We start from the raw sequence: 21,347 nt of genomic DNA, 5'->3' as shown, positions 1-21,347 counted from the left end.
TTCAACTTATGCGCAAGGAGTCTTGAGGACTTGTTCCCAAATTCGAAGTGAGCCTGTCTAACCCAGTTGTAGATGCTCTGTTATCTCCGCTATCTGGAGCTCCCAAAGCTCCGTCTGTAATGCATGCATACGTTGTTGGATGCGATGAGATCCCCCTCGTTGAGTGGCTTGCTCATTAAGATGTCGATAGCTCTGCATGTATTTGCTGGGCCAGAGCTCTTGCCTGTCGTCTAATATGTACCGTGTAGAGCTATTACCTTTCCCCTAATCACTGCTTTAAAGACCTCCCAAAGTACCCTTGAGGATACTGCTCCATTATCATTGAGACTAATATATTCTTTAATATCTGCTTCCAGGCGGGAGACTACTAAGGGATCAGCCATAGTCCATCATTAAATCGCCATTGGGGCGCCGGTGGAGCTATTACATCAAGCTCCATCTCCAGCGTGACCGGTGCATGGTCCGACCATGTTTGGGGGTGTATCTGTATATTGCCAATGCTAGTCAGTAGAGCCGGGGGTCCCACCCAGAGATCTATAGGGGATTGAGAGTTGAGGACTGCCGAGTAATAAGAATAGCCTCTGGCCCTTGGATTTCTATGTCTCCACAAAATCTATTAACTGCCATCGGCTCAGGAATTTACACAATTGGGACCAATCAGCCTGCGAGTATCGAACCCCCGGGCGGTGTTATACTAATGTAGGTTGCAATGTAAGGTTAAAATCTCCGCCTATTACAGGGTACCCTCAATGTGCTTAGAGAGGAGCACTGACAGTTTCCAAGTAGAAGGCACCCTGATGGTCATTAGGTGCGTATATATTTAAGAGTGACATCACTCCATCCCCACTTGCACTACCAGCAGCAGGTACCGCCCCCCTATCTCGCAATACACACCGTACCTGCCACGGGTATCTGCAAGACAACACTATCACGACTCCTTTCTTTTATTTTTTCTACAGTACTAGATGCAAAATAGATCTGTGAAAACTTCTTAGAGTGACATAACAGTTCCCTTGTCTGGACGAAGAGAGTCTCTTGTATAAAGGATGGCACCCCCGACATAATAGACCATGACAAAAAAAAAAACAACCAAAAAAACCCAACAAAACAGAGTAAAACCAAAACAGCCATGAGAAAAAAAAACCCCAAGACAAAATAGACTCTACACAAAACAGGGCAGGGAAACCCCCTTAACAAGCTGGATTATCTTGTCAAGCAGATTTATGATTCTCACTAGATACCAAGTGTGGAGAGTAAAGTCAAGCCGTAGCAGGTGCCAGGACTTTCAAGTGACAAGCTGTGGACTTTCTCAGTAAATCTATTCATCAGACCTTTTGTCAGGAGTCTATTTTGTCGGGGACTTTTTTGTTTGGAACTTTTTTGTCTGGTTTCTTTTGACCGGTTTCTTTTGACAGGGTGCCATAAAGGATATATCTACCTTCAGGTGCTGGATTTCTTTAAACATAAGCTGGCGCTTCATTGGGGAATTTAGCCCTTTTACATTGAGGGTCATATATTTTATGGTACTCATCCTATATTCAAAACCAAGTCCCCCAACCCCCTGCTCATCTCCTGTCCCTGCTTCCTAACCTCGTGTGGATCCCTCTCACTGATCATCAGTTGCTTCTTATTCTTATTCATTCCCCCCCCAAACCATTAACTCCCCTACCCTCCCTCCCTACCTTGTGGCACCCCTGCAAAAATATCATGGGGTTGTCCTAGAGGGAAATGACCGCACTCCTTATATATTATCTGTTATTAGCTGGGTCCCCGCTTTTTTGTAATAACTTTTTAGCCGTTATAACACCATTAACATATAACTACTTAACAATAGTTACCAAACACCTTGTAAGTTTCAACTAGTAATGTTCCAGGCCGTAGCCACTATCTTGAAACACTAGGCACATCCAGGTGGTCTCTGTGCCCTCTTATTTCTTAGCAGTGTCCTCTGGCCTCCTCAGTTGTGTATCGGATTGTTGGCGTTGTAAGCGGCCCTTCCCTAAGTGGCTCTTTGCCAGTGTGGTTTGTCCCCCGTCGGTGCTGCTTGGTGTCTTGCTGAGCTAGCTCCCTCGCCCAGCCTTCCTTCTGGGAAGATCTCCGCCACCTCCGCTATATTGTGGACCTGACATAGCCTTACCCTCTTTGTAAAATCTCAGCACAAACGGGTGTCCCCATCTATATCTATATAGAGTGGAGGAGTGGCCTAATGGTTAGGGTGGTGGACTTTGGTCCTGGGGAACTGAGGAACTGAGTTCGATTCCCGGCACAGGCAGCTCCTTGTGACTCTGGGCAAGTCACTTAACCCTCCATTGCCTACCGCATTGAGCCTGCATGAGTGGGAAAGCGCGGGGTACAAATGTAACAAAAATAAAATAAATAAAATATCTGATGCCTTTATCATGTAGAAATTTTGTGAAGGGCCTGAGTTCCGCCCTCCTCCTTAGCGTGGTCGCCGCTAGGTCTTGGTAGCATTCTATGGCGTATGAGTCCCACTTGAATCCTGGCGCTATACGAGAGGCCTGCATGATCTTCTCCTTCAACTTAAAGTCGCTAAAGCAGGCAATTATATCTTTTAGGTGATTTGTCTTTGTAATGCTCAAAGCCTGATGAGCTCGTACTAATTGGATTTCTGATGGATCTTTGGTAATCTGTACTTCCAGTAGTAAAGCACCTCGCTATTTTCTGTACCGTCAGCTCACAGTCTGTATATTGTAGCATATATGGGAGACCGCGGAACCTCACATTGCAGCGCCGACTCCTGTTCTCAAGATCTTCTATCTTGTCCCAGAGCTGCTGGGTTTCCTGCCATACTCTCACGGACCTGCGCATCCAGAGCCTGAATTTTCTCCGTTTGATCATCCAGTCGCTCCTCCGTCTCCGCCACCCGATTTCCCAGCACGCCAATTTCTCCTCTCAAATCCGCCCCCAGCGCATTAATGTCTGCACTTACTGCTTTTATATCAGTTTTTATTTCTTGCAGCCAGGAGCGTATTTCGTGCAGCTGAGTCTCCTCTTGCGACGCCCCTCTCCTGATTTAAATAAGGGCGGCGAGAGCTGCAATGGGTGCGGCGCTCGATGATCAGGCGACCGGTTCTCGGGGGCTGACGCGTTCATACTCGGAGTCGGGCCCGCATAAGCGAATGCCGCCAATCTATTGCTGGAGCTCGGGAACTCATTCACCATCTGCTTATCTCCGACGTCACCCGCTTTTTCCTCCCACTTGGAAGTTTTATTTGTGCTGAACAGCCGCGGTTTGTTTCCTGATTGCTCTAGGCTGGTCAGAGCACGTGGCTCAGGCAGCCATTTCGGGTGATGACATCACTTCCTCCTATAATGTTCTATTACGTATCGTGTCAACACTGCAAGTAGTATACCACATCATACTTTGTATTGTTTTTGAATATTTTTACTGCTGTAATTGTCTATTCAAACATGAGCAATAGACAATTACAGCAGTAAAAATATTCAAAAACAATACAAAGTATGATGTGGTATACTACTTGCAGTGTTGACACGATACGTAATAGAACATTATAGGAGGAAGTGATGTCATCACCCGAAATGGCTGCCTGAGCCACGTGCTCTGACCATCAGGAAACAAACCGCGGCTGTTCAGCACAAATAAAACTTCCAAGTGGGAGGAAAAAGCGGGTGACGTCGGAGATAAGCAGATGGTGAATGAGTTCCCGAGCTCCAGCAATAGATTTGGCGGCATTCGCTTATGCGGGCCCGACTCCGAGTATGAACGCGTCAGCCCCCGAGAACCGGTCGCCTGATCATCGAGCGCCGCACCCATTGCAGCTCTCGCCGCCCTTATTTAAATCAGGAGAGGGGCAGTCGCAAGAGGAGACTCATCTGCACGAAATACGCTCCTGGCTGCAAGAAATAAAAACTGATATAAAAGCAGTAAGTGCAGACATTAATGTATAGTAAAATAGATCAAACATGATCTATTCTTACTATACACCACCTTGAGTGAATTCCTTCAAAAAGGTGGTAATAAATCCTAATAAATAAAAACTCTATACTGTGGTTTCCTGGACCATCAGTTCTGCTCCACACTGATGCCATGATAAACCCCAGAACAGTCTCCCAACTGCTAGCACATGAAACTGTAACAGAGACATCAAATGTCAAACAAAGAAAAGTTAAATGCCTTTAACTGCCCTTGCTAAACAAGTACTAAAAGAATAAAGACACTGAGATCATTTAACTCTAAATCTACCCTTCCCAAGCCAAAAAGCAACTTCCCAGAAAACAACCCACCATGAAGATTTGTCCTGCTCTGGAAGTCCTCACCTTATCCGCCCCTATCACATATGGCACCACTCCTGTCAACCATTCATTTAGATTTTTGTTAGTTTACATTACTGAGGAACGAGATAGGCCCATAGGATATATGGACTGTCTGGTTTCTTCCCTCCTTTGGGCAATACTGTAATCCCTGTATGACACAAGTGGAATGGGGTGGGGTGACTTGTGATGTATTAAGCAAAATAACCAAATAACCCAGAAGCTCCAGTAAACCTTCAAAGCTAGGGGTTACCAGTGAGAGGGCCCTTTGATCATCCTTTAAACCTCTAAAGCTAATACAGGCTTATTTGGTGCTTGCCTCATAAGAACATAGGAGTAGCCATACTGGGTCAGACTAATGGTCCATCCAGCCCAGCACTCCGCCCCAACAGTGGCCATTGAGACATAAGCTGGATTATATAAAACATAGCATCCCTAAGGAAGGTTGCCCTGCTTCCAGTCACACTACCCTTTGGGCTCTCTGGGAGTTCATGATCCAACACAACAAGATGTGTGCTAGGTAATCACCTCACATTGCTGAATGAACAGCGCAGATTGAGTACATAAGTAATGCCATACTGGGAAAAGACCAAGGGTCCATCGAGCCCAGCATCCTGTCCACGACAGCGGCCAATCCAGGCCAAGGGCACCTGGCAAGCTTCCCAAATGTACAAACATTCTATACATGTTATTCCTGGAATTGTGGATTTTTCCCAAGTCCATTTAGTAGCGGTTTATGGACTTGTCCTTTAGGAAACCGTCCAACCCCTTTTTAAACTCTGCTAAACTAACCGCCTTCACCACCCTCAGTCATCTTGTGGATGATGACGACCACAGTGGCATCTCCTCTTGCAACCTTAAACATCCTTTTTACCTTCACACACAGCAGGTCTTACTTCTCTAGAGCTCCACATCAGGCAATTCCCATTCCATGAAGATCATACAACTGAATGCTTTATGAGAGGCAAAGGACTTCATGTGCTTTCACCCCCCCCCCCCACCCCCATATTAGGGCCCCTCACCTGCTGGCTCTAAAAGGCGGAGGGGTTGCCAAACCCAAAGTTATAAGGGCAGGGTGTGCCTCCTTCCTAAGTAATCTCTCCCTATCTAAAAAGAGATCATGGATTTGATATGCTGTCTTTCTGTGGTAAACCAAATATGCAGGTACTTTCTCTGTATCTAGTGGGCTCATAATCCCAAGTTTAAATCTGGGGCAAATGGAGGATTAAGTGACTTGACCATGATCACAAGAAGCTAGACTGGTAATCAAACCCAGTTCCACGATTCTTAACCCAGTGGACTAATCAATAGGCTACTCTTCCACTCTCCTTCCTCCAAGCTCCCATTTTCTTTTCCCATAGAGACAGTATGGTACATCTAGGAGAGGGAGACCCCTCCAAACAATGCTCTTAGAGACTTGAGGGCTAAGCCCTCCCTGGTGGAACACTAGTCAAAGAAGAGCAAACAGAATGATAAAGGGGGATAGAAATCCTCTCATATGAGGAAAGGCTAAAGAGGTTAGTGCTCTTCAGCTTGGAAAAGAGACGGTTCAGTGGGGATATCATTCAAGTCAACAAAATCCTGAGTGGTGTAGAATGGTTAAAAGTGAATCGATATTTTACTTTTCAAAAACTATAAGACTAGGGGACACTCAATGAAGTTACACAGAAATACTTTAAAGCAAACAGGAGGAAATATTTTTTCACTCAACGAATAGTTAAGCTCTGGAGCCCATTGCCAGAGAATGTGGCAACGGCTAGTGTATCTGGGTTTAAAAAAAAAAAGTTTGAACAAGTTCCTGGAGGAAGAGTCCATAGTCTGCTATTGAAAAACACATGGGGAAGCCATTGCTTTCCCTGCGATTGATAGCATGGAATGTGGCTACTATGTGGGTTTCTGCCAAGTACTTGTGACCTGGATTGCCACTGTTGGAAACAGGATACTGGGCTAGATGACTCAGCAGGGCTATTCTTATAAGCCCTGACAGCCCAAACTGAGATCCTCCTTGGTCTTGAAGGCCTGGTATACACCAGCACAAACTCCAGGGAAATTCCCCAGATCTTGGGATTTGGACAACAGAATGACACCTTTGCTATAGCTCTTGAACCAGAAGGCCAGTAAAGACAGGAAGTGCTTCTATGGTTCCTAGGGACAGGTCATCTGCCAAAACATGGAGTCTCCAAAATGAGTGTCTTTCCCCCCAGTGTGCAGAAGAGCTGAATATATCTCCCATGATGTTACATTTGGGCTCTCAATACAACCAGGTCAGACCCAAGAACTGTCAACTTGGATACACTTGCTGATGCATCCCCCTCGCCCCCCCCCCCCCCCCAGTGGCCATACTCAGAACTACCTAACATGTTGACCCATAGTCCAAATGCACTCACCAGCCAACAATCTGCAGTCTCCCCCAAATATAAGAGGGCGTATATAGGGAAATATGCTGCTCTGTCTTCCGACTCCTTTTCCTTCTGCTGTTAACTTTTTTCCCCTTCCTAAGCAGCCTATAGCCCCAAGCACCTATAATTACCAAGGTAAGACAGAATAGAAAATAAGGGGACCCCAGTGGAAGCGAGGGCAACCAGACCCAAATACTTCCTTATAGTAGCCTGCAAAGAGCACAAGCAGCACCCCCTGCCCCAGTAAACCAAAGGTCCAGAACAGGACAAGCTGGTTAAAAACACAAAACAAAAAACAAAAACTAAGGAAGATCACTCAAGGGAATCCGATTGTAGGCTTTGCCTTGGGAGATGCACTGGACCCTTTTCGACCTTAGGGAGTCACTCCATGCTGCCATACTATAACAGCTTATGTCACCATCTTCTAAAGATAAAGAATATTAGCAAATATCCTGGATTCATAGCCTCTTAGAAGCAGTGATGTCATTGGAAGACTGTGTTCTCTGTTTCTCTCTACTGGTAGGGACTGGTATAGGAAGAGGAGGGGAAAAACTTTATAAAACCAAATCAATGAGCAGAGTAGTTCTGTTCCTAAACTATTTTGAATAATCTCAGAATTTCTATAATTCCTGATGTTTGTTAATACGGTAAACATAGGATTTAGTTATATTTGCTATTTCTTTATTATTCCTGGCATCATTTTGAAATTTCAATTTAATATTATTGTACCAAATTAAAATTCATTGAGGCACAACTATATAGTTGTACTTGTTTACTCCACAGAAACAGTTTTAACCAGGGTTCATGCCAAATGTATGGTTCTCCACATGTCTAAAAGTAATGACAACATATCAGCCTATGATCCATTTTACACAGAAGTACTTTATGTCTGTTCATTTTTATAACTGATTTTGATACACATTTTTTGCATCAGATATCTTCAAACAAAAATATTTAATATACGCATTGTGCCCTATTTACTAAAAGCCCCCCCCCCCCCCCCACAAAGATTCTGCCCATTTCCCCAAAACATAACCTTCAGGCTTGGATTCTGACTAAATTGTTTTCTACTTATCTGTGAAAATTCCACCCCCTCTTAATTATAACTATTGGTTAAGAAAAAGATGGACTGTTTCACATCTATGAAATGTACAATGCGATTTCTAGTTCCATTACCACATGAGCATCTGCATTATCAGTGTTCACATTCAAATGAAACGCTTAGAACTTTATTGTACAAAACAAGGAAAAATCTCTTTTTATTTTTTTTCCAGGAGGGAAATTCTATTTTTTTAAATCTTTATTTTTATAATTTTACAATTCTGAAGGGAAGGGGGGAGGGGAAGAAAGGGAAGAAGGGTATGAGAAGGTTGGGTAGGTAGGGAAGTTGGAGGGGAAGAACTACCATTGTAAGAGCGCAACATTGTATTTTATATCTTGAATAGTGGTTACTAAGTATTGGAACTTAAGAAGGTCGGGGGGGGAGGTGGGGGGGGGGGGGATGATAAGAATGTTACAGTTTAAAATTTGATGTTGACAATTACCTAAATGTACCCTGATTTGCAATTGTTTTCTTGTAGTCTCATCAATAAAACATGATTTAAACATAATTTTACAACTCCAGTATACAAAAAAAATAGGACGACACAAGGATTCTTCATCAAGACTGTAACCTAATATGTGTGTATCTATCTAAATGATCAAACAAACAAGGTCATATTTGGGAGGTAAAGAAGTAATTACCTATTACTAGTTCCCGTCAGTCACAGACTATTTGGATTTCAGTTCTCTTCGATTGTTTTTTTTTTTTTTTAGTAAAATCGTTTTTCTGTTTCAATTTTCTTCAGTTCTGCACTTTGAATAAGATCTTCACTATTGTAAACATCATCATTACAATTGTCACCAATTTCACATTTTGTTTGGAAATATACATCAAATAGATTCCAGCTTTTAAAGAGACTTCAAAGAACTTTATGTGAGCGATAAAGGGAAGGGTGGTTGCTGCGTTTTGGTGAGCACATGGTTCTGAGCACACTTACATATTCAAATTGATATCAGTATTATACCTAAAAATATAAAAATTAACTTAACACTTCTTACCTTTGTTTGATTGTTTCAAGTGTTGGTCAGGTGTTTATCAAATTAGTTTAGAAATATGAACAATTGGGGCTATCTTGAGATAGTTATTTTAAATAAATATAAACAAAAATAGACATAAGATATGCTACCACTTAACAAGACCCCCCCCCCCCCCCCCCCCCCCCCCCGCTGGGAAACCTATGTTTATTTTATCTAACAATTTTATTTAACAATTTATTCTGGGCTTCTTTTACAAAGCCATGCTAGCGATTCCCACTCAGCAAATGAGAGGAAGCCTATAGGAATCGAATGGACTTCTTCTCATTTGCCGCACCTAGAATCGGTAGCACAGCTTTGTAAAAGAGGCCCTCTGTTAATAGGAGCGTCTCTTTCTGAAGCAGGCAGAAACTATTAATATTTGCTTTTTCTTTATAGAAAAGCAAGGAAAATAGCACAACTAAAAGACCCCAACAACAAAAACTTCCCAAGGAACCAAGTTTAATACCTTTGGTCTTTGTGGTTTCCTTTAGAATCTCTAAAAAGCACAATCAATAGCACTAATGGACAATTGTATATATAATGGGGAATGTCTTAGGCTAGAATTTCTCAAAATATTCAGGATCCATAGCTTTGTATATGGGAATAATTACAGTTGGTGACTAAAAACAGTTGCTATAAATATAAATGCACCAGGAACAGCCTTGCTGCTTAGCAAGTCCATGCCTTCCCCTGTAGGAATAGTGCAAATTGTAGCCTGGATTTAATGTACACAGTTTTTCTATAAAATTTGCCAATTTGGGCATCTAACCTGTTAGACTACATTACCACTCCTCTTGTAATACAAAAACAAAGACAGTGCAGCAGTAAGACTCATAGAAGATTGCAAGCAACGTGACCACATGACACAATTTTTGCAAAAACTTCATTGGCTACTAGTACAATACAGGGCACTAAATTTAAAACTCTATGTCTGATCTTCAAGGCCCTGAAAGCAAATGGCCCTGAGAATCTGAAGAATAGGATGATCCTCCACACACCGCCAAGGACACTAAGGTCCTCCCAAGTACTTTCACTAACCACACCCTCTCCAAAAGACATTACACGATGTGATAGCCGCAAGTGAGCCTTCCCCGGAGTAGCCCCCCCCCCCCCCCCCCCACTCTGGAATGCATTGCTTGAAAGGCTCCGCTTAACACAAGACTATCTCTACTTCAGGAAGTAGGTGAAAGCTTGGCTCGTCAACCAGGCCTTTAATGGAAGAAGTAACTAACTTGTTAGTCTCACTCACACACACAAGGAGTGACTCTGGCTCACATACTGCAGCAGGACATGTTTATCCACTCCTACCCTAGCTGAGATAATATTTACCCATCTCTCTGACCTCATGTGCAACTTACTTTAAATCAGTCACCTTACTTTCTAACTCTTCTTACGCTCTTACCTATCTATATGTTGCATCTTTGCTATACCCTTCACTATCAATTATAATGTTCTATTACATATTGTGTTGACATTGTAAGTAGTATACTATGCCATACTTTGTATTGTTATTTGAATATTTTTACTGCTGTAATTGCCTATTGCTCAAGTTTGATCTATTCTTACTGTACACCGCCTTGAGTGAATTCCTTAAAAAAGGCAGTAAATAAATTCTAATAAATAAATGTACACATTCACTGCAATGCTGCCAAAATGAGTACCAATGCACCATGGAGATTACAACCAAAACTTATGTTAGATGTTCACAGAGATGGAGCACTATCTGGCTAAGCAATCAAATTAATGTAGACAAAAGCAATCTGACAAAAGGCACACACAAGAAAAGAAGCAAGAAACGAACATGCTAGCAGGAAATACAAAAGGGCAAAAATTGACGTATATAAGAAAAATAAAACCACCACCTGTATAGCACCCCCACCATCTGAAATTGACAAATATTTCCAAAATAAACTGCATAAACAGTAGGTGTGAAGTAAAAATTAAGATATTTTTATCTAATTGCAAAGGGAAACTATTTGAGTATTTCTTTGTGAAAAATAGCCACAAAGCATGAATGTATATGCACATCTTAAAAATCCAAGCTACTCAGAATTGTCCTGTTACTGTAAAGCAGTCAATATTATAAGTAAAACAATTACTCGCATATCTTAAAAGGATTCTTCAGTATGGCAATGGCAGAAACGCTCCTTTTGTTTTTTCTTTTTGGCACGGAAAAAAAAAACCCCTACCCATGTTCTGAATCAGTCAGAATCAGCAGGGAAGTGGTGCAGATTTGTGCCCTACTGGGCATGCCCCCCCCCCCCCCTCTTCATGGAAATGCTGTATTCCCATCCTTTCTGTGTCTTTGTGGGATGGGTGCATGCTCTGATTTTTTTTTCCTTATCTGCCACTTTTGGGAGTGTCCCCCTGCCCTGTTTCTAGAGCTGGTCCAGCACTGGGTCATTATCTGTGCTGCTAGCCACGTTTCCTTGTTCCTTTCCTCAGATTCCAGCTGGCCTTAGATCTCCATTTGCTCATGCCTCAGTGTGCAGTGTATCTTTGCATTTCTGTCTAGTGTTCATAATCTATCGGGCTCATTTTCAAAAGAGAAAAACGTCCAAGAAGTGGCATAAATCTGCATTTGGACGTTTTTCTTGCAAAAACGTCCAAATTGATATTTTCAAAACCAATTCTTAGACGTTTTTCTATGAAGTCCATCAGAAGTGCGTTCAAAATCACAAGGGGGCATGCCAGGGGCGTGTTAAGGGCGGGATCTGGGCGCTCCTAACACTTGAACATTTTTCAGCTATAATGGAACAGAACAAAACAGTCCAAGACTAACACTAAGAAGTTTTGAGCTAGACCTGTTTTTATAATAAGGAACAAAAAGGTGCCCTAAATGACCAGATGTCCACTGGAGGGAATCAGAGGTGACTTCCCCTTACCCCCCCAGTGGTCACTAACTCCTCCCACCCCCCCCAAAAAATGTGATTAAAAACATTACTTGCCAGTCTCTATGCCAACCTCAGATGTTATACTCTGGTCACTTAGAACAGCATGCAGGTCCCTGGAATTATCTAGTGGTGGGTGCAGTGCACTGCAGAAAGGACCCAGGCCCATACCTCTCCCTACCTGCTACACTTGTGGAGGAAACTGTAAGCCCTCCAAAACTCACCAGAAACCCTCTGTACCCACATGCAGGTGCCCCCCTTCACCTGTAAGGGCTATGGTAGTGGTGTACAGTTGGGGGGTAGTGGTTATTGGGTGGGTTTTGGGGGGTTCAGCAGATGCGATAAGGGAGCAATGTTGAGATGTGTACCTGTGTGCATTTTAAGACGTCCACTGCAGTGCCCCCTAGGGTGCCTTATTACTTTCCTGGGATGTCAGGGGGACCAGTATACTAAAAATGTTGGCTCCTCCTATCTCTCAATGGCTTGATTTTGTGCGTTTTGTACTTGGACATTTTGTTTGAAAATGGACCAAAAAACAAAACATCCAAATCACAAAACCTTGTTGACAACAGTATTTTCGAAAACAGAAGATAGATGTTTTTTTTTTTTGAAAATGACCTTCTTTCCTATTCAAATTTTGGACTTTTTTTGCAAAACGTCCAAAGTCGAACTTATACGTCATATCGAAAATGCCCCTCTATGTCTACTTCATGCTCTCTATCTACTTATAAACTATTGCAAAGATGAGCAAACTTGCCTACTGTGTGGCTGAAGCTGTCTTTTGCAGGCTAAGTGAAGATTAAGCCTGTCTTGAAATAATTCTGTGGTGTGCACTCTTTTCCTTTAAGGGGATCATTCCTGGTGGCCATTCACATCCTAGCTAGTTTCTCTCTTAACACTTAGATAATCACCATCCCTATGCAAATATTAATAAATCTTTTTGTTAACAAGCATATTAAGAAACTTAATACCTTTCCAGTCTTCTTGTCCACAAAGGAAAGTGTGTGCTTTCTCCAGTGATCATTAAAAGATTTCTTCTGTTGTCCTTGGAGTGGCTTGGAGTAATCAAACTCATCTATCCTCACCTAGAATTTAGGAAACAATACATTAGATCATCAGTCTAAACTGCCGTCAATGGACTCAGGTGACATGTCTGTGCACAAAATACATGTAGCAATCTGTCTATGGAAATATTACACCTATTTGCAGCCTCAAGTTCACTACAAAACCCTATCTGCAAAGCAATATAGAGTCAGACAGCAATAAAAAGCGCCACAAATAGTTTCTTATAAATAATTTAGTGTCAAAAAGTATAGCTCATCACATCCCCAATTGGCAAATAGCCTCACTATCTATCCCTTGATATTTGATTGTTCACAGAACACAACCATATGAACAGGTGGGGGAAGAGAGGTTGGTGGTTGGGAGGCGAGGATAGTGGAGGGCAGACTTATACGGTCTGTGCCAGAGCCGGTGATGGGAGGCGGGACTGGTGGTTGGGAGGCGGGAAATACTGCTGGGCAGACTTGTACGGTCTGTGCCCTGAAAAAGGCAGGTACAAATCAAGGTAAGGTATACACATATGAGTTTATCTTGTTGGGCAGACTGGATGGACCATGTAGGTCTTTTTCTGCCGTCATCTACTATGTTACTGTGTTACTATTGATGTCATCACTGCAGTCAGAAACTCTCCAGGGACGCTGATGGTAGCTGTAACATCACTGCTCCTGTCTCCCTCTTATCTCTCCTCTTTCTCATCTCCTTTCCTTTGGTCTCTATACAGTCATAAGTACTCTTTGTTAACAGGCTTGCCCAGCATAACAAGGCAGATTGTACATGCTGATGGCTGATAGATACATTAGGACTACACCTCTTGGGTATGGAAGTTTTAATTGCACCTCCTCCTATTTATATGCACATTTCTTAGTAGATATTATGACAGATTATTTTGTTTTACACATTTATTTTTGGCTGAAGTCTATGGTTTATGATTTGGTTATTATTTTTTTAAATTTGAATGTATTTATGATTTATACTAACATTTTTTATGTATCTAACAGTCCCTGATGCAGTCTTTGAGACGGTGGAACATGGTCGTGTTGAGATTTTAATTATTTACATATTTATTCTTTTATGTGGTGAATACATTTGAACAGTTTTAGACTTTTACTATTATCAATCTGCTGTTTTGTGGTCTATTCTGAATCTTGTAGATTGCCTGCCCATTTGTTTCCTAGGAGGCATATCAAGAGCAGAGAATGGGAATGTCTCCTAAGTGCTCTAGTCTTTTTTTTTTTTTTTAGGATACATGCACTAATGCAAAAATTAGTTCTATATATATTACCAATTGTATATGTATTCTGAAATGACATAACTCATGATGGAAAACTGTAAGCCACATTGAGCCTGCAAATAGGTGGGAAAATGTGGGATATAAATGCAACAAACAAACAAACAAACAAACAAATAAATAAATAAAAAGCCCTATTTCCTTGGGCGTGCTGGAAATGAGCTAAACACATGGAAAGGTCCCACAATAGCATACGTTAAGCCCATTTCCTAGCGCCCTTTAGTAGGCTTACCCCTATGTGTCCAGCATTTTTTATCTTCACAATAGTTTCTACCATTTTGCCTGGCACTGATGTCAGGCTTACTGATCTGTAATTTCACAGATCATCCTGGAACTCTTTTTAAAAATTGTCATTATGTTAGCCACCTTCCAATCTTCAGTTACCTGAAGATTGGCTATCTTTAAAAAAAAAATAAGAAAAAGTTTTATTTTTATTTTATTTGTAGCATTTGTATCCCACATTTTCCCACCAATTTGCAGGCTCAATGTGGCTTACATTATACCGTGATGGTGATCGCCATTACCGGGTACAGAATTACAAATGGTATTGCATTAAGGTGCTTACATACATGGTAAAGAAGAATACATTATAGTATTGCATACAGGTTTCTGAGTGATAGAGTGAAATGTAACATAAGTTAGGTCATCGACTATAGAGAGAGATCATTTTCAACATAAGAAATAGAGTGGTAGTGCGTATTGTGTAGCTTTCATTAATAGCAGTGAGGTTAACCAGTCAGGTGGCAAGAGTTTGGTTTTACCTAGTTCATGTAAAGTCTATTTTGTATTTAGGATGGATCGTTATGGTAAGCCTTCTTGAACAGGTCAGTTTTCAGTAGTCTACGGAAGATTGTTAGGTCATGCATTGTTTTTATGGCCTTCGGTAATGCGTTCCATAGTTGCATGCATATGTAGGAGAAGCTGGATGCATTCTGAAAAATTGTAGACCAATAAGCCTGATGTCAGTGCCAGGCAAATTATAAACAAAACATTTACTGAACATATAGACAAACATGGTTTAATAGGACAGAGTTAACATGGATTCACAAATACAGAGAAAATGACAGTAGATATAGGCCATATGGCCTATACAGTCTGCCCACCCATACCATCAACTAACCCCTCTTAAGAGTTTCTATGTGCTTTTTCCATGTTTTCTTGAATTCTGATAAACTCTTCATCTCTACCACCTCCACCTTGAGGCTTTCATTTCCTTTTGGAAAGGGTACATAAGTACATAAGTAATGCCACACTGGGAAAAGACCAAGGGTCCATCGAGCCCAGCATCCTGTCCACGACAGTGGCCAATCCAGGCCAAGGGCACCTGGCAAGCATCCCAAACATACAAACATTCTATACATGTTATTCCTGGAATTGTGGATTTTTCCCCAGTCCATTTAGTAGCGGTTTATGGACTTGTCCTTTAGGAAACCGTCCAACCCCTTTTTAAACTCTGCTAAGCTAACCGCCTTCACCACTTTCTCTGGCAACGAATTCCAGTGTTTAATTATACGTTGGGTGAAGAAAAATTTTCTACGATTTGTTTTAAATTTACTAGTTTCATTGCATGCCCCCTAGTCCTAGTATTTTTGGAAAGCGTGAACAGACGCTTTACATCCACTCATTATTTTATATACCTCTATCATGTCTCCCCTCAGCCGTCTCTTCTCCAAGCTGAATAGCCCTAGCCTCCTTAATCTTTCTTCATAGGGAAGTCGTCCCATCCCCGCTATCATTTTAGTCTCCCTTCGCTGCACCTTTTCCAATTCTACTATATCTTTCTTGAGATGCGGCGACCAGAATTGAACACAATACTCAAGGTGCGGTCGCACCATGGAGCGATACAACGGCATTATAACATCCTCACACCTGTTTTCCATAACTTTCCTAATAATAGAGGGTGGGTAGGAGGGGGGGTGTAAGATATGTAGGGGGAAGAAATTGAAAACTGTTGATGATACGTTCATTGATTGTATTGCTCAAATATTTTCTTTTTTGAGAGTGTGTTATGTCACATCAGCTATGTAATTTCCTAATACCCAACATTCTATTCGCTTTCCTAGTCGCAGCAGCACACTGAGCAGAAGGTTTCAGCGTATTATCGACGATGACACCCATATCCCTTTCTTGGTCCATAACTCCTAACGTGGAACCTTGCATGACGTAGCTATAATTTGGGTTCTTTTTTCCCACATGCATCACCTTGCACTTGCTCACATTAAACGTCATCTGCCATTTAGCCGCCCAGTCTCCCAGTCTCGTAAGGTCCTCTTGTAATTTTTCACAATCCTGTCACGATTTAACAACTTTGAATAACTTTGTGTCATCAGCAAATTTAATTACCTCGCTAGTTACTCCCATCTCTAAATCATTTATAAATATATTAAAAAGCAGCAGTCCTAGCACAGACCCCTGAGGAACCCCACTAACTACCCTTCTCCATTGTGAATACTGCCCATTTAACCCCACTCTCTGTTTCCTATCCTTCAACCAGTTTTTAATCCACAATAGGACATTTCCTCTTATCCCATGACCCTCCAATTTCCTCTGTAGCCTTTCATGAGGTACCTTGTCAAGCACCTTTTGAAAATCCAGATACACAATATCAACCGGTTCCCCTTTGTCCACATGTTTGTTTACTCCTTCAAAGAACTGAAGTAAATTGGTCAGGCAAGATTTCCCCACACAAAAGCCGTGCTGACTCGGTCTCAGTAATCCATGTCCTCGGATGTGCTCTGTAATTTTGTTTTTGATAATAGCCTCTACCATTTTCCCCGGCACTGACGTCAGACTCACCGGTCTATAATTTCCCGGATCTCCCCTGGAGCCTTTTTTAAAACTCGGCGTTACATTGGCCACCCTCCAATCTTCCGGTACCATGCTCGATTTTAAGGATAAGTTGCATATCACTAGCAGTAGCTCCGCAAGCTCATTTTTCAGTTCTATCAGTACTCTGGTTATCATATCATTTTAAGTTTTAACATTTTTATTGATGACACTCTGAGAAATACATCATTGCATTCGCATAGCTGATGTGACATAACACACTCTAAAAAAAGAAAATAATTGAGCAATACAATCAATGAACGTATCATCAACCATTTTCAATTTGTTCCCCCTACATATCTTACACCCCCCTCCTACCCACCCTCTATTTCTTTGACTTTCAGATTTGAACAGTCTAGTAATGACGACATTCAAGTGACACTCTGCTTTATAATAATCCAATAACAATGCACACATAACAAGTAAAGTAGATGTCGACAAACCTCATACTTTACATATTCTCCCCCTCCCCTGCCCTTTATTAAGTGCCTATGCAAAAAACCCTCTAACCAAAATTGAATGCAAGAGCCTTATATGCCCCCCTCCTGGGAGAAGCCCTAGGGCCTGTGCTCCGATAGCCCCTTCCCCCAATCCTGAGAGCGCTGTTCTTAATGTGACATGCTTGTATTTCTGAATGTCAGTCAACACTTTACTCCAACGATAACGTGACCTAATAGTAACAGTATATTGGTTAAGTATTTGTTCGAAAATCACTTTGTCTTAACTGTCAAAACCTTTGAATTGCTCATCTTAGGGCTATCATATCATTTTATCCTTAGATTATTCCTGAGCTTATCCAATTGTATGCTTTCCTATGCTCTCTCAATCCAGAGCTACTTTTCAGTTGAAAGTGATTTACCTGCTGTGCATTTATACCAAGGAGATATTTAAATGTCTCTACCATATCTACTCTCGCATGCTTTTCTTCCAAAGTATACATATTGAGGTCTTTAAGTCTGCCCCCATACCTTTTGTGAAGGAGATTGCTGGCCATTTTAGTGGTCGTCCTCTGGACCATCTCCATTCTGTTAATATGTACACAGGACTCTAAGGGGTCCTTTTACAAAGGTGCGCTAAAAAATGGCTTGCGGTAGTGTAGGTGCAGGTTTGGGGAATGCACTGATCCATTTTTTTTAGCACGCCTGTAAAAAAAGGCGCTTTTTTTTTTTGCCAAAAATTGCCGCGCGTCCATTTCGGGTCTGAGACCTTACTGCCAGCCATTGACCTAGCGGTAAAGAATCAGGGCGGTAATGACTGCCACTTGGTGCACGTCCGTTACGAACGCCCGAAAATAAAAAATATTTTTCAGACGTGCGTATTGGACGCGCACCAAAAAAGAAATTACCGCAAGAGCCACATAGTAGTCGGGCGGTAACTCCATTTTGGTGCGCGTTGGGTGCGGACGCTTACATGGCTTAGTAAAAGGGCCCCTAAATGTAGTCTTACCAGAAACTTACACAGTCACCTCCTTTTCCCCTCTGGCAATTCCTATTTCTATTTACCAAAGAATCCTTTTGGCTTTTGCCTCCACCTTTTCTACTTGTTTGGCCACCTTAAGATATCAGGTATGACCATCCTTAAGTCTTTCTCTTCTTTCGTATATAAATGACCTCACCCCCTATATTGTACTGCTTCCTCAGGTTTTTCAAGCTCAAATACACGGTCCTATGTTTATTTATTTATCTATTTATTTTTTTATTTTTAGCATTAAGGGGTGAGTTACCAATGTGGGCTACTGTTAAGATGTGTTATGTCATCATAACAGTATCCCAAGTTGATAACTTGTCCCCTAAATCTTAGCTGCCAAACCTTGACCATTTAAGCTTCAGTAGATCCATCTTCATGCTATCCATACTACCATGGCATCTATACTATTACAGAGTTTGGTATCATCTGCAGCAAGGCAAACCTTACCAGTTAGACTTTCTGAAATATCACTCACAAAGATAGTGAAAAGGAACAATTCTTGTGGCACACCACTGGTAACATCGTTTTCCTCACAGTAAATACCATTTTGTTCTTCCACTTCACCAGTTTCTAACCCAGTCCGTCACTTTAAGGCACATACCAGGAGTGCTGAGTTTATAAGTTGTCTATGTGGAAATGCATCAAAGGCTTTGAGACACCACATCTAGTACTCCCCCTAAATCCAACTGTTTGGCCACCCAAAGAAATGTTACTACCTTTAGTAAAACCATACTTCCCCAAGGTCCTGCAATCAATTTGATTCCAAAAACTTCATTAGCTTCTGCTTTTAGAGTGTTTTTCATTAATTTACTTGCCACTGACCAGCCTGTAAGTTCCCAACCTCCTCCTTACTTCCACTTTTATGGAGAGGAACAACATCCATCCTTCTCCAGTTCTCCAGAACCACTCCAGATTCTAAAGAAGCACTAAAAAGGACAACAGAGGTACCAGCAGTTCCCTAAGTTCCTTTAGTACCAGCAGATATAACCCATCCAGCTCCATCGTTTTGTCTACCTTTAGTTTAGCTAGCTCCTCATGAACACAGTGGTCTGAAAATCGGTTAAGGTTTACCAAACTTGCATTCCTACTAGGATTACCTTCTGCGGTCCCACTCTCAGTTTTTCATCTGTGAATACAGTACATTAATATTCATTTAGTGATTTTGTTTCATCCTTATCAGCTTCTACTCATTGCTCGCTCTCATCTTTGAGCCTCACAATGCAACTTTTGCACTTTCTCTTATCATCATTTAAATATCTAAAATGTGTCTTGCCACCCCATGTTGAAATGAGCATGTACCAGAGTGCTGACACTGGCAACTGAAGCATGCCTCCAATTTGCTCGCTGCTCAAGCAGCATAGAGATTGCGCCTTAGACATCTTCAGCTGGTGGTTCATGGGCATTCCTGTCATCAAAGGTAGGACTCAATGCCACTGGGGGAGGGGGAGGAGTTCTGAGAAGAAATGTGTAGCCTAGGGGCACCATGGTTTCGGAACAACTGATCTAAGTTAAGCCCCTTGTAGGACACCCCCTATCTTTCTTCTTTCCAGATTTGCACATAGGATACTCCAGTCTACTTTTGGTAGAGTTAAGTCACCAGCATCAACATCCTCCCTTTCTGTCCCATCCATACAATATATCATCAATCAAGTCTAAGTCCAGTTCATCTGTTTGAATCAGAGGTATATGAACTACACCAGTGTGGATGTCTCCTCTTTTCAACACAATCCTCAGGGCTTCTTTTCCCCACACCCCCTGGCATTTTAGCTACATTAATATTGTCTTTTATATAGAGAGCTATTCCTTAATTATAAACAGCTCGAAAATCTGGAAATGGACAAACCTATGGGGGTGGATGGGGTACATTTCAGAATGAGGGAGCTCAGAGAAGTCCTGGTGGGACCTCAAGGATTTATTTAATAGATCTTCAGAGATGGGAGAGATTCCGTGGGATTGGAAACGAGCTGATGTGGTCCCTCTTCACAAAAGCAGGGACAGGGAAGAAGAAACTACAGGCCAGTAAGCCTCATGTCAGTGGTAGGAAAAATAATAGAGTCGATGCTGAAGGAAAAGATAGTTAACTTTCTAGAAGACAGTGGGTTGCAGGATCCAAAGCAACATGTTTTACCAAAGTAAAGTCCTGCCAAACGAGTCTGATTTATTTATTGCATTTGTTTCCCACATTTTCCCACCTATTTGCGGGCTCAGTGTGGCTTACAATACATTATGAATGATGGAAATACAATTTGTTACAATTCGATTATGGGTTACATTGTGAGGGTTATGGGAAGACAAAGTCAAAATATCATTAGGGGAATAGAACAATGGAATGTAACAATGGAAAAATGATAGGGCGATAGAACAATAGTAAGAAACATTCAGGTATAACAATTTTATCTGTGGGTAATGTTTTAAATGTGGTGAGAGTACGGGGGAAGAGAATTCAGAAGAGAGTGTATTGATGCATTTCTATTAGTGTGTATGGACTACATGTGTTTTGATCCTTGCTATAAGTTTTATCAAAGAGATGAGTCTTCAATAGTTTGCGGAAGTCAGTTAATTCATAGGTCGTTTTCAGGTTGCGTGGTAGTGTATTCCAGAATTGCGTGCTCATATAAGAGAAGGTTGATGCGTGCAGTACTTTGTATTTTATGCCTTTGCACTTCGGGAAGTGGAGATTGAGGAGAGTTCGGGATGATCTTTTAGCGTTTCTGGGTGGCAGGTCTATTAAATCAGACATGTATGCAGGGGCTTCCCCGTGAATGATTTTATGAACTAGGGTGCATACTTTAAAAGTGATATGTTCCTTGAGTGGGAGCCAGTGTAGTTTCTCACGTAAGGGTTTTGCACTTTCGTATTTTGGTTTTCCGAAGATGAGTCTGGCTGCTGTGTTCTGGGCTGTTTGAAGTTTCCTGAGTATTTGCTCTTTGCAGCCTGCGTATAGTGAGTTACATTAGTCCAGATGACTGCGTACGAGTGATTGCACTAGGCTGCGGAAGACAG

General features: G+C 41.7%; 1 protein-coding gene across 1 annotated transcript in view; it reads right to left on the bottom strand.

The window, feature by feature from the left end:
• The window catches only part of SDHA (succinate dehydrogenase complex flavoprotein subunit A), a 213,106-nt gene that overhangs the window by 3,816 nt on the left and 187,943 nt on the right, over positions 1-21,347 (bottom strand). The window contains 1 exon segment of the mRNA XM_030209736.1: positions 12,673-12,786. Coding sequence (XP_030065596.1) covers positions 12,673-12,786 — 114 coding nt within the window.

The sequence above is a fragment of the Microcaecilia unicolor genome, chromosome 1 (genome assembly GCF_901765095.1).
Source record: "Microcaecilia unicolor chromosome 1, aMicUni1.1, whole genome shotgun sequence".
Taxonomy (NCBI): Eukaryota; Metazoa; Chordata; class Amphibia; order Gymnophiona; family Siphonopidae; genus Microcaecilia; species Microcaecilia unicolor.
The sequence above is the reverse complement of the archived record's forward strand: the minus strand, read 5'-3'. Positions and strand labels throughout refer to the sequence as shown.